This window comes from Theobroma cacao, chromosome 5 (assembly GCF_000208745.1).
Source record: "Theobroma cacao cultivar B97-61/B2 chromosome 5, Criollo_cocoa_genome_V2, whole genome shotgun sequence".
Taxonomy (NCBI): Eukaryota; Viridiplantae; Streptophyta; class Magnoliopsida; order Malvales; family Malvaceae; genus Theobroma; species Theobroma cacao.
Window position 1 is genome coordinate 23,848,999 of NC_030854.1, and position 14,207 is coordinate 23,863,205.

Below are 14,207 nucleotides of genomic sequence, written 5' to 3' on the forward strand. Positions count from 1 at the left end.
GAAGTATGCCTCATTGCCATGGACTTGGTGGTGACCACTCTCGAAGAATGATAATCAATAATAAGGTTAAATTAAATTTATTTATTTTAAATGATAATGTTGTACTTTATTAAATTACTATATTAGTGCATATTTATTGATACTAATTATATATTCACTATTATTATTATCATTTACATAAAAATTTAATAAAGAAAGTATACTAATTAGTGATACTATAGTAGTAATATACTAAAACTAAAAAAAAAACTACATTTAACTTATTTGCTCTCTTTGCAAAACCCTTTTCTAGTGGGTTTTATATGAAAATAATAATTTTTATGTGTTATTTCTAATTATCTAGGGTAAACTCCACATAGATCCCTTGTGGCATGATTTTTTCTCACATAGCACCTTGAGGTATTTTCTTTAATATAAAACCTTGCATTTTACTTATTTCCCCAAAAATAGTAAAAGTATTAAATTGTCAGTTTATTTTTTATACAAATACAATAACAACCTTTGTTTTATATATAAAAAAAAACCTTTGTGTTTTAATCTTTTTGGTTTTTTTCTATTTTTTAAGTAAAAAAATTTAACGTTTGCTTGAGTTTCTTTATTTTTTAACTTTTCCCACCCTTTTTCTCTTCACTTTCTATATTGTCCAAACAAAAAACATACAGAAAAATTCCAGCCAGATTTTATTAAAAAAATAATAAAAAAAGCACTGAACTTGGATTACCATGGTAAGGGCAGATCTAAAGCTGAATTTATTATTAGCATATTTAATGAAGAAAAATTCTAATCAGATTCTGACCATTTATCATCCTGTGCCAACATCTTGGCGTTAGATGCAGAACCTCTTCAATCTTGAAGAGGCGTGAAAGCTTTTCGATGAATGACTTTAATTGCAAAGGGACTACTATTCATTTGGGCATTAAAATACACTTCCTAGTCGCAATCTGCTGCTCTGGACAAATAACTCGCTTAGGCATTAAGATACAATTTGTTATAGTGATCTGTTGCTCTCGACAACGATTGTACAGAAACACGAAAGACTAGACTCATTGTGCTACAAATATGGAAGCAGTTCACATACCCAACATACTTGGAAGTCTTCTTTAAGCCTGCTGGCTTTGGACAAGTGGAATATTTGGTTATTGAAGTCTGAATGGCAAGGCCAAATATAGACGCAGCTAAAAATTTTGACGAAAGTGATGGCCAACATCCATTTTCTTAAAGAAATTCATTTTGATGATTCTCTGTTTAGGATCAAGCCTTAATTTTTTTTAATTAAATAAATAAATAAATTAGAACACAAAGGAAGTTATTGCTTTTTTATAAAAAATTAATTAATAATTTAACACCATTATTATTTTCAGGAAAAGAAATAAAACACAAAGTTTTATAAGAAAACAAAAATAATCTCAACGTGCTCTATGGAAAAGGATCATACCGCAAGAGGTTTGCATGGAATTTACCCAATTATTTATAACATAAATCATACTTATCGAGATAAAATATGAATTTAATAAAAAAAAATAAGTCTTAACTTTTTAGGTTAATCTATCAATTAAGAAAAATCTTTCTATATTTGCAGTCACCCAGCATCCTTAATTGGACATAAAAATTATTGAAACTCAGCAGCTATGTAAATTTTACAATTATTTAAAGTCTTTTTTATTTAATGGAATAAAGAACCTAATTTTTTATATGAGTAAAATTAAATCTTATTAAAAATAATTTATTTTAATAAAGAGTTCACGGTTAACAAGAAATAGAAAAAATTAATCAGTATTTAATTTATTAAAAAGATTATCAATTAAGGACAAGTTTATTTTAAGAGTGGTTTCAATGCTAATAAGAAAATAAATAAAATTACTAGTCAATATTTTAATTTAATAAAAAATGATTAATTAAGGACAAAACAGTTAACTTAATAAATTGTTAAGAGTATAAATATCATTTATTATTTTCTAATGCACTTTTAAAGTAGTTTTTTTTTTATAGTAAACTAAAGATGAATGATAAAGATAAACTCAGATGATGCTTTTAGCGAGAACTGAGAAATTGCCGGTGCTAAAGTTGCGTGTCGTGAAGACAGACGCAGTCTGCGGCCGTGAGGTCTTTGCACGTCGGATTAGCTGCTGAATCATTTGCTCTCGGTTTTTTCTGGATCACATTCAGCGCAATTAATAGCGTTAATGGATGACTAAAATTGCACAGCCCTTCCCTTGGGATGTATAACTTCCCATTTCACATATTCTTTTGTATCCGGTGGATCCCTGAAAACCGGATTTCTTTCCCCTCCTGGTGAGGAAAACAAACGAACAAAACGCACTATCTTTTGCAGGAATATATTTAAGGTTAGATGATGAATAACCAACAGGACTTTGAAGTAAAAGTTTTCAACTATTTGCAAAACCAGAAAAGATAAACTGTCTGTAATGCTCACATCATGTATAGCCTAACATCTCTCTTTTACACACTACAACAGACTATGTACAAAACCTCCAAGAACAAGCTAGAAGAACCTGCCCGTATGAAACAACGTCCAAGTTGTAACATAAAGGACGATCCTCTGGAACTATGTCCATGTTGTAACATAAAGGGCGATCCTCTAGACCTGGACTCCTATCCTTCGAGCAACCTGCATCAGCAGAACTGGTGGGTCATGTAAACTTTCAAGGTACTCAGACCAAATCAGATTCTGAAAAGGGAATTTGGGGGGGGGGGGGGGGGGGGGGAGTTATAATTCAATAACTATATTCTGGATTGAAATACCAAGGTGAACAGGTTAACATAGAATGACAAAGGCTATTAAAGCAGAAATCAAGGAAAGATGCAAACATAAATTTTTTCTTAGAAGGATCTATGGACATCATTCAATAATCCTTTTCCTTTTCTTTTAGTGAAACATCACTAAATAATCTTAATATGGAGAACAGAATTTCAATCAACTTTCATCTCCCACACATAGTTTCTTCCTTAGCCCTTACCCTCTACTTTGACCTTTTTCAAATTAAAAATATTTAGAGCATACCTCTTTAAATGAGTAAACATCACTTCCCCAGAGCCAAGCATCACAACCTGCATCTCTGGCACCCCATATATCATTCCTACGGTCATCCCCTACATGTACAGCATCCTCAGGCTTTATGCCCAACAGCTCACAGGCTTTTAGAAATATTGTTGGATTTGGCTTCTCTGCTTCAACCTGGAGGAGATGAGAGGAAGTTAGATAAAGAGAGAAGAAAGTTGTTACCAAGAAAATTGGCAACTTATAAATACAACTTTTGCTCATTAATATTAGCATCACAATTGCAAAGAAAATTAGATAAACATAAAACATCTTTCCATCTGGAATGATTCTAATATTAAAATCTTCTAATGTCACAACTCACATTTTACTTTCCTCAGATTAATGTGACAACTCACAGATATATCAAAAGAACTGAATGGAAATTTGACTTTTTTTTATTTGAAATATTGAGTCAATTAAACGAATGGATATATGATAAATGATAATAGATACAAGGTTCCAGATTTCAACAGTCCTGAAAACAAATGAAGATTAAGATATTGAAGAGGAAATGGTATTAGTAAACCAATGTTTCAATGGTGCATGGGTAAATGTTTGACTTTACACACACACACACACACACACATAGAGAGAGAGAGAGAGATTACTTCAGCTGACACTGCCACAGCGTCGAACCAATGATCACAATTCAGCGCCCTCAAGACAGGTCTTAACCGAGTGTCAAAATTTGACACAACAGCCACTTTTACACCAGCTTTTCTAAGAGCCTTAAATACTTTCTCAGCCTCAGGATCACAGAGATGCCAAGCCTTTAGAAAATCAATGGGTAAATATTCATAGACCTAAATACTCAAAAAAAAGAGGAGGTAAATACTAACAAACCTACCTTGTCAGTGGTATAGTAGTTATAAAGTTCTTCAAAGTACTGAGAATCTGAACAGCCAGTGGAAGAACTGACTATATATTGCCAGAAGGGTCTCCCATCATTCACATATCTGCAATAAAGCAAAAAAAACAAGATCAAATTAGCAATCAGGAGGAAAGTAAATCCTTCATAGCTGTAAGCTGGTAAACTTTAAAACTAATAAATCCTTCAGGGCTATGGCATAAGAAACCAAAAGCATGAATCCCTCTTAGGTTGAAATGACTCTGAACTATTGGAATTACTGGAACATAAAAAGAAAGCAAGAAGAGAAAATGAAAAACAACATAAAAGTTAACAGCTTGCAGCAAGATGGATGATTAGAAACCAAATTAATTCATTCTCCCAGCTTACAATAGATCGAGAAAAAGGCAGTTTGCCCTTTCAATACACTAGTAAAATCAACTAAACAAAAACAAGTATCTAAAGAAGCTTTATTGAGTAAATGTTAAAATGGAACACTTAGAATTAAGAAACAATGAATACTAGAAATGCATAAAAGCTCAGATACAATAAAAAAATAACTCAAAGCCACTGGCATACATCTGATCAAATTAATAATTTCCAAACAAAAAGGGTTATTTCAGCATTGAATGTTGACTGCTGTGTTACTCGGACTCAGGAGGTCAGTGTTGGAGATACGAGTATGTTTAATTTTTTGTAAGTTTTCCCTTATATTTGGAGGGTTGGACCTCCATTCCCATGTCCGTCAAATATGTGTCAGATACAAGTTCTGCAAGGAAAATGAAGATTTGGAGAAACATAGGTTTGCTGCATTTAAGAGCTCAAAAAACTTTTGCCATAATGTTAGTGATATGAGGATACTCAAATATTACAGTTGAGATATTATTGAATGTTTATGCACCATGGCTGAGCAGAGTCATCTATCAATGGCACTCACAAGTATAAAAAGCTTGATCACAGACCACCAATTTTATTATAATATAAAAGTTTCCTTCATTAGCAAAATATTATACCTAGATTTGATTTTCCATTTGCAGTTTATAACCAAGTCATGCCAAGATCCTATGACTGTGGTCAATTGATTAAATGTTGGATAAGGAAATATAGGAAGAGAATTTATAGAATCTGATATCACTTATGAGCAAAAACCACATTTTACAGCTTTCAATTATTTATCAATGTCATGCAAAAACACACTTAAAAAGGTGTTGATCCCATGCTACCATTACCTTCATTAGAATACAAAGTTTTGTTCATTAAAAAATTGTTCCACTCAAATTTCATTTTCAATTTTCGATTTATGACCAAGTGTGGTGTAATATCCCATGACCAAATCCATTGATACATCCTAGATGAAGAAAAACCTAGGAAGAATTTACAAAATTTTGATTTCAAATATGATGCAACATGGAAAGCACCGCGTTTTAAAGCTGTGAATCATTTGTACATGTCTCAAGTACTACAACCTTCGCCTTTATTACAGTAGAAATATTTCCTTCTTTACTGAATTGTTCCACCCAGATTTCATGTTCCGTTTATAGTACCGAGTCATGTGAAAGATTCCATGATGAAACTCATTAATTACATATAGTTAACGGTAAGTGTAAGATGAGTACAAAATCCAGGATCACAAATGACGTGAAGAGTATGAACTTTATTTAAGAAGTTAACTCATTAAATTGATTTTAGATTACTGATTCCAGATTAAGGTTACATGACTTTCGCTGCAAGTACAGTAGAAAAGCGAACCACAAACTCTTTATTTTTGCTTGCCCCAAATAAACTCAGATACCAGAGCAGTAACAAGAAAGTGAGATAATGGCATGACAAAGGAAATCAAACAAATGAACGGATTTTTTTCATTTTAAGAAGAGAACCAACCAATAAAGAAAGTGGAGAAAAAGAGAACGGAATTAATATGCAAGAACAAAAAGAAAGGAGGAAACCTGAGACGAGATCTACCCCAAGGCTGAGCATAAGCCCTTCTGTATCTGTTCAATATCTCAATTTCTGAGTACTCCACCCCATATTTCTCCCCTATCTCTCTATATATCTACAACAAAAACAAATGAAACCAACACAATAAAATTTACAAAATCAAATTTCTACAGATACCAGAGGCAGAGCGTTAAAGGAAACTCTCCATAAAACAAAAGTTGCAAACCCAAAAGAAACAAAAAACATGCTCGTATGCATAAAGATGCTCTCCGCAATGTAATATAAGAAACAAGTAAAAGGAAGACCTGAGCCATGGGCTGAGAGGGAGCAAGAAGAGTGCCAACAGCGTCGACAAGAAGAGCCTTGTGAGTGATCTCTCCATAAAGAGACCGCCTGTAATCCTCATAGTCTTTCACTCCCAGTACTTCCAATCCCATAGCCTCTCTTTGAGGAGCCATAGCTGCAGCAGATGAAGCTGAAGAGAAGCTGCAGTTAAATGGGTCTGGCCGAATCGAGCCATTTAAAGCGCTGCACCCCGGTCTTAGAGTCCGGGTTAAGAGCCTACAGAGCTTGGTTCGTGTTGTTGCCATTAATGCCATTTTTTGAGCTTCATTTAATTCTGCTCTAATTTGTTTTTGATTCACTTCTCGAGCTCCATGGAGAGAAAGAGAAGAAGCTCAATGAAACAAAGAAACTGCTTACCATTATATGCATCTGCGCCTCTTTCATATTACCATTATACCCTTCTTCTAAAGCATGCCATGAATGGGGATTTTTGTTTGAAATTTATTTGTTTAATTTCTTTGGACTCCATTTAGTTTATGTTTTTATTATTTACTTTTTAATATTTTTATTTTAATGTATTATTTTATTAAATAAATAAATAACAAAATATCAATCATACGGAATATTATGAAAATTGTTGATTAGCATTGAAGGTTTAGATTGAAAACTCTTAAAGATGGAATTCAAAGTCAATAAATTTAATATTTGAATTTATTTTGAATATCTAAAACATCACATAAAAAAACTTTATTTATATTTTTTGAAAGATATTTTAATTAATGCTTGAGCCCTATATTTGAAGGAAATTTTTTATTTTATAATTTATGTGACTCATTAATTTTGTATTCTATTAAACTTCATTAAGAGCCATTAGTTACTTTCAAGAAAAAGGCATTTTTTTAAAATAGTTGGATATGTTATGAATATTTTTGTAAATATCCATTTATTCTATCTATATCTAGATTTGATGTAAATTAGATTAGATTATAATTTAATCCATCTAATTTCTAAGTATTATTTTCATCTTGTAAATTTTATCAAGATAAGAGAGTTATTTGCCTATAAGTAGGCCCCTCAGTTCATTTGTAAATATATACTTCAATAAGATCTCTTTTCCCCCTCATTACTTTCTTTCTTCTCTTAAATTGTTCTTTCAGTAATATTTATTTATTCTTTTAAGTTATTTTTCATAACATATTATCAGCACGATCCTCTCGGATCTCTCAAGTTTTGGAATTATTTGTTTCATCATCTTCAAGTTTCAAAAAGATTTCAATGATTCAGTTTTGATTTGTAGTTTTAGCAAATCAGGTAAGTGTTGCTATTACTTTATTTTCATATCTCAAAAGCTTTAAAAGGATTTCAATGGTTGGTCTTTAATTTTTGATTGTAACAAAATCAGGTAAGTGACTTGATATCTCTTTAGTATTTTTATTTTCTTAAAATCAACCTGAATATGAATTTTACTATCATATAGTATATATTATATTTTATCTCTTAATTGGAAAGTGAATTTGCTATTATATTGCTATTAATGAAAAATCATAATGTCTATTCCCTGAAGTGAATGTGACAAACAAGTTGCTAATAAAATTTTTTATAAATTTATCCATTCCCTAAAGTGAATGCGATATCATTTAATAATTATGGTCATAGTCATAAATCTATCTATTTCCTGAAGTGAATGTCACATTATTTAATAATTATGATCATAGATATCGAAGAGGTCGTTATAATAATTTACACTATTACTATTTTAATTTCAATTATAATTTTACCACCAGAAGTGGATAATAATTTTACTATCATAATTTAAGAATAATTTTGCCATGAGAAGTGGATGGATAATTTACCACCAGAAGTGGATGAATGTCGAAACCTACTAAAAAATATATAATCCACCAGAAGTGGATAACCCATCATATGTGGATCACTCACCAAAAATGGATATATACTTGTAACTTACCACAAATATATGATTACTTTCAATGCACAAAAAGTAGATGGATACCTTAAACCACTAACCCACTAGAAGTGAATAACCAATCAAAAAGTGGATGAATATTTGTAACCCATCAGAAGTGGATAAATAATGAAAAAAATAAAAAAAATATAAAAAAATGTATTGTTATTGATGTGACATGAAAGATCATTGATCACGTACTTGTTGTACGTCTTAAATTTTATCAAGTATCACTGAAAATTAAAACATCTTGTGATAATTTTAATCATGGCCAAGTTGGTATAGCACATCAAGATATTTGTCCACTTTGAAAAAAAAATTGATTACATGATTGGTAATAGAAATATCTGAGAATGGACTTAATAGTAATTGGTATATTTAGTATAACTATATTATGAAGATACTTTAATATGTTTTCATTATATTTAAATGATATATTTTTATTATGTGTTTTAATTTTATATTTAATATTCTTTTATGTTAACTTGTAAGTTGCTTATTGTATATATTTTATTTTATTGAAGAAATATAGATATTGATCTTGTTGGATCTAAGATCAATAATGTAAATATATGTTTAGCAGACATTGCTATAACAAACACTATATTTAAAGACAAAAAATATTTTTTCTACTTGACAACAAAAAAAAGGCCAATGTCAATTCAATATCTGGTAATTTAAAATTAATTGAAGGCTCCAAAAGAGCTAATATTTTACTACCTGGAGGAATAAAGTAATGAGAATGTATTATTTTCTATTAAGTCTTAAAGAAGTTTATTAAGTTTTAAAAATATTTATTTGAATAGATATCATATTAAGACAATGAATGAAAGAGACACTTAATACCTCTATATTGCAATTATCTCAAGCAGAAAGTGTGTGTTGAAAAAAATTACTCGCTTTGTTCTCAGAATTAAACTATATAAATATTAGACTAATTGAAACTCATAGTAAATCAGAAGTTTATAATGATTTTAATGTTTGGCATGATCAGTTGGACCATCCTGGATCAATAATGATGCAAAAAAAATGATTGAAAATTTATCATTCATTGAAAAATCAGAACATTTTTCAATCTAATGAATTTTATGTGCTGCTTGCTCTGAAAGCAAATAAACTATAAGGCTATCACAAACTAAAGTTAGGACTGAATTTCCTACATTTTTTAATAATATTCAAGGTTATATGTGGATCCATACATCCATCTTGTGAACCATTTAGATATTTTATGATTTTAATCAATGTATCGACTAGATAGTCATATGTGTGCTTATTATAGCTTGCAATTTGGTATTTGCAACCATTCTTTTGCAAGCACATTTTCCTGGTTATGTAATTAAGATTATTTATTTTGATAATGCTGGTGGATATACATTTCAAGCCTTTAATATTGCATATTAGTTGAAATAACTATTGAACAACCTGTTGCTTATGTTTATACATAAATGGTTTAGCAAAATTATTTATTAAACACTTCCAACTGATTGCAAGGTTATGAAATTCAAACTCCCAATGTTGACTTGGAGGCATGCCATTTTGGATGTAGCAGCATTTATATGCATCAGGCCAAACGAGTTATTATAAATTCTTTCTAGACAATTGGTTTATGGTTAGAAACCAAATATTTTCCATCTAAGAATTTTTTGGATGTGCGGTATATGTTTCAATTGCTCCACCACAATACACAAAGATAGGTCCTCAAAGGAGGTTAGGAATATATGTTGGATACAAATCTCCATTTGTAATTAAATATTTAGAATTATCGATAGGAGATTTATTCATGACAAAATTTGTCAATTGTCAAACGTATTTACCAACCTAACGGGAATAACTAAATCTTATATACCAGCCTGCAAATGCTCTTATTAGCATTGATGTCCTTGTAAGACAAGGCATGCCAAAAGCGTAGAAATCAATCGATTCCAAAGATAAAATCCTCGAAAAAGAAAAAGAGCAAATATTTAAAATGGTTAGAAAGAGGAAGTAGAAACTCTGAAGAGACCCTTGATATAATTGAGAAAAATTCTAGAAGAAATTCAGGTACCAGAAATCATTGACAATGAAGAAATCTCAATCAATTATGTTATGATGGGAAAAGATGGAATCGATAAATAAACATCAACAATATTTTGTATATAATATAGAGGTAACTATTATGAAAGAAAAACGAGGATCTTGAACTTATATAAATTATTGGCCAATGTGGAAAGACGCAATCAAAGTTGAATTGAATTTAATTGCAAAACGTGAAGATTTTGGACCTGTAGTCTGTACATCAAATGATGTAAAACTAATGAGATATAAATGGGTATTTGTGGAAATACGAAATGAGAAAAATAAGATTATGAGATATAAAGCACGGCTTATCGCACAATGTTTTACCCAAAGATCTGGTATTAAATATGAAAATAGATATTCTCTGTAGTGGACACAATTATAATTCTATATTAACTAGTCTGGCAATAAATGAGAAAATGAAAATACATCTAATGAGTGTAGCTACAGCCTATTCATATGGCTCATTTGATATCGATATCTATATGAAAATCCTTGAAAGATTTAAGTTGCTTAAAGCACAAAATTTGAATTTTTGAGAAATTTATTTCATAAAATTAAATAAATCTTTATATGGATTAAAGTAATCCAGACACATGTGGTACAATCCACTTAGTGCAAATTTATTGGAAGAAGGCTATAACAATAATCCTATATGCCTATGTATTTTATAAAAGGGGTTTAGATATGAATTTATTATAATTGTTGTTTATGTTGATAACTTGAACATTATTAGAACTCTTGAAGAGTTATCAAAAATCATGGATTACTTAAAAAGAGAATTTGAGATGAGAAACCTTGAAAAAATAAAGTTTTGTGTGGGTTTTTAGATGAACACTTGGCAAATAGAATCTTTATCCATCAATCAAATTATATCACAAAAATGCTAAAATGATTTTATATGGAGAAAGCATATCCATTGAGTTCACCAATGGTTGTAAGGTCATTTGATGTGAAAAAAGATATTTTTCGACCTCGTGAGGATAATAAAGAACTTCATGGTCATGAAGTACCATATCTTTTTGAAATTGGAACATTAATGAATCTTGCTAGTAATACATGACTTGATATAGCAATTGCTATGAATTTATTAGCAAGATATAGTTTTTTTCAACTCGAAGACATTAGAATGGAATTAAACATATACTTTGATATCTCTGAGGAACAATGGATATGGCATATATAATTCAAATGCATCAAAATAAAATTTAATTAGTTATGCAGATGCAGAATATTCATCTAATCCACATAAAGCTCGATCTTAGACAAGTTATTTGTTCACATATGGAGGTAAGACTATTTTATGGCATTTTATAAAGCAAACTATAGTTGCTACTTTTTCTAGCCATACAGAAATTTTAGCAACTCATGAGCAAGTTATGAATGTGTCTGGTTAAGATATGTAATTTAACATATTCGAGAAACGTGTGGCATGTCAACCAAGAAGAAAATTCCAACAATGTTATATGAGGATAATACTATTTGCATAACACAGCTAAAGGAAAGATATATTAAAGGCGATTAAACAAAACACATAGTTCGTCAAAAATTCTTCTTTACTCATGATCTCTGAGAAAATGGTGAAATTAGTATTCAACAAATTTAGTCAAGTGACAATCTAGCAGATTTGTTCACTAAAGCCCTTCTTATTGCAACATTTAAAAAGTTGGAATGTATCATTTTAAAGATCTCTATAATGCAATCATTAGGGGGAGTAAAATACGCACTGTACTGTTTTCCTTCATCAAGGTTTTTCCCATTAGATTTTTCTTGATAAGGATTTTAATGAGGTAGTATTTTATAAGTGTATTCTTGAAAAGAATTATGTACTTTTTTTCCTTCACTCGGATTTTTTCCCATGAGGTTTTTTCTTTGTAAGGTTTTAACGAGGCATATTCTTAATACAATGGATATTCAAAGGGAAGTGTTATGAATATTTTTGTGAATATCCATTTATTCTATCTATATCTAGATTTGATGCAAATTAGATTGGATTATGATTTAATCCATTTAATCTCTAAGTGTTATCTTCATCTTGTAAATTTTATCAAGATAAGGGAGTTATTTGCCTATAAATAGGCCTCCTCAGTTCATTTGTAAATATACACTTCAATAAGATCTATTTTTCCCTTAAATACTTTCTCTCTTCTCTTTAATTGTTCTTTCAGTTATCTTTATTTATTCTTTTAAGTTATTTTTCATAACAGGATAAAGATATTTTAATTATTTTTAGTCAGAAGAAAAGATTTTTAGATAAAATTATCTTTAATAAAATCTCATCATATCCAAACGCATGTGAAAAAAAAATTGCTATATACCATGTTGAAAAAAATTTATATGTTATGTTGAAAAAAAATTTGTTTCACTCCATGTTGAAAAAATTTTGTTGTTACATGTAATGTTCAAAAAAATTTTACTACATGTTATGTTAAAAAAATTATTATTACACACTATGTTGAAAAAAATTTTACTACACATCATTTAAAAAAAATATTATTACATGTTATACCATTTTCAAAAAATTTGTTACACATCAAGTGCATTAAAGTTATTACATGCAAGTATAGCGAGTAACAACTCTATACAGTATTCTAATCTATAAATTTCACTTATAATTTCAATCCATCAACTTTGAGATTTTATGAATGTAAACCAATAAACCTAAGAACACATTGATGTTATATTTACTATTTGGTCTGTAAATCGACGACGATATAGTGAGATTGCAAGAAATAGATAAAGAGATGATGATAGTGATAAAATTAGAGAGGTGGATGGCGAGAGAGACAAACAACATTTAATTTGTCTAGATGGCAAAAAAGAAATCGAGAATATTTAATTTGTCTGAAATAATTTAAAAAGTATTTTTATCAAGTCATTATAAAAATTGGTAAAAACAATTAACTTTATATTGAAAGTTACTTTTGAATTGAATTTATGAAATTAACTATTTCTCACAATTTTTCTCTTCAGAAAAATTGTATTTTGTGTAAATTGTAATGATATAGTTTTTTTTAACACTACACCTACTATTATTTTAAAATTTTCAAAATAGAAAAGGGAATTTGTAACTTTAATCTTGAAATTTAACAATGCAAGGAAAATAACATCTATTGATAAAACTTTTTTTTCCATTGCTTTAAAAGTAAACGAAAAGGTTATTAATTTCCTAAACCTTATAAGAGTAAGGTTTTGGTAATCAAAATCGTGCTATGTGCGAAAAAATTGTCAAATCGATACCATATCAGGTAACAAATGTTATCTAAACTTCACTCCAATTTAATTAAAAACAAAAGCTTTGGACTAAGGAAAGAAGATACACATACAACTCACGTATCCATGCGTGATTCACGAAATCATTTAAGTCGCTTTTTATTAGTTTAACTTTGTTAATGGTACATAATTTTCGTGAACAATCTAATGATGTAGTCAATTTTAGTAGAATATATATATATATATGCATGTACGCTGTGATGATTCCTTTTTGAAATAATATCTAATACTCTGTTAACCCAGCTCTTAGCAAAATGACGACATAATTTTATATACTGAATTTTTTATTTTATTTTAAATAAGATTCTTTATAGTTTATATTTATATTTTTTAATTTTTACAAAATAATAAATAAGAAAAATAATATCTTCAATCCAATAAGTGATTGAAGAGCAGGCTCCAACAAGCAAACAAAGAGGGCATTTCGGGTAATTGCTTTTCCCATAACATGCATAAATGACGGTGTGGCAAGACAATGGAATATGGTTAAGATCCACGTCATCACATTCTGAAACCCGAAGCATCATCCATATCGCAAAGTGGGACCACTACAAGGAGTCTGACCTGACGTGGGCCCCAAGCTTTGTACCCCCCCAAAAATCGCCATCCTCGACCACTAGGCCTGCAGTCTCCCCCTCGGAATACGGCAGCTTTTGGGGCCGCAAAGAAACAAACGAATAAAAATAAACCCTCCCAAGTTGTTTTTCTGTTTCCTTTTTTGGTATTTTTATATTTGTTTTTTAAATATTTCTTTTTGCAATTCATTGCCAGTGGACAGAAGGGTT

General features: G+C 29.9%; 1 protein-coding gene across 1 annotated transcript; it reads right to left on the reverse strand.

Moving 5' to 3' along the window:
• Nucleotides 2,309–6,576, reverse strand: LOC18598765 (haloacid dehalogenase-like hydrolase domain-containing protein 3). Its single transcript, XM_007028432.2, has 6 exons — nucleotides 6,152–6,576; nucleotides 5,855–5,961; nucleotides 3,909–4,017; nucleotides 3,670–3,831; nucleotides 3,023–3,196; nucleotides 2,309–2,629 (listed from the first exon to the last, which is right to left on the reverse strand). The coding sequence occupies exons 1-6, from the start codon at nucleotides 6,443–6,445 to the stop codon at nucleotides 2,600–2,602; spliced, it is 876 nt and encodes a 291-aa protein (XP_007028494.1). The 5' UTR covers nucleotides 6,446–6,576; the 3' UTR covers nucleotides 2,309–2,599.

Coding starts and splice junctions, on each gene's coding strand:
- LOC18598765 (XM_007028432.2), bottom strand. CDS start 6,445: ATGGCATTAATGGCAACAACACGAACCAAGCTCTGTAGGCTCTTAACC. Junction 3,197..3,669: donor CTGTGGCAGTGTCAGCTGAA/GTAATCTCTCTC, acceptor CATCTCCTCCAG/GTTGAAGCAGAGAAGCCAAA. Junction 2,630..3,022: donor ATGTTTACTCATTTAAAGAG/GTATGCTCTAAA, acceptor CTGCTGATGCAG/GTTGCTCGAAGGATAGGAGT.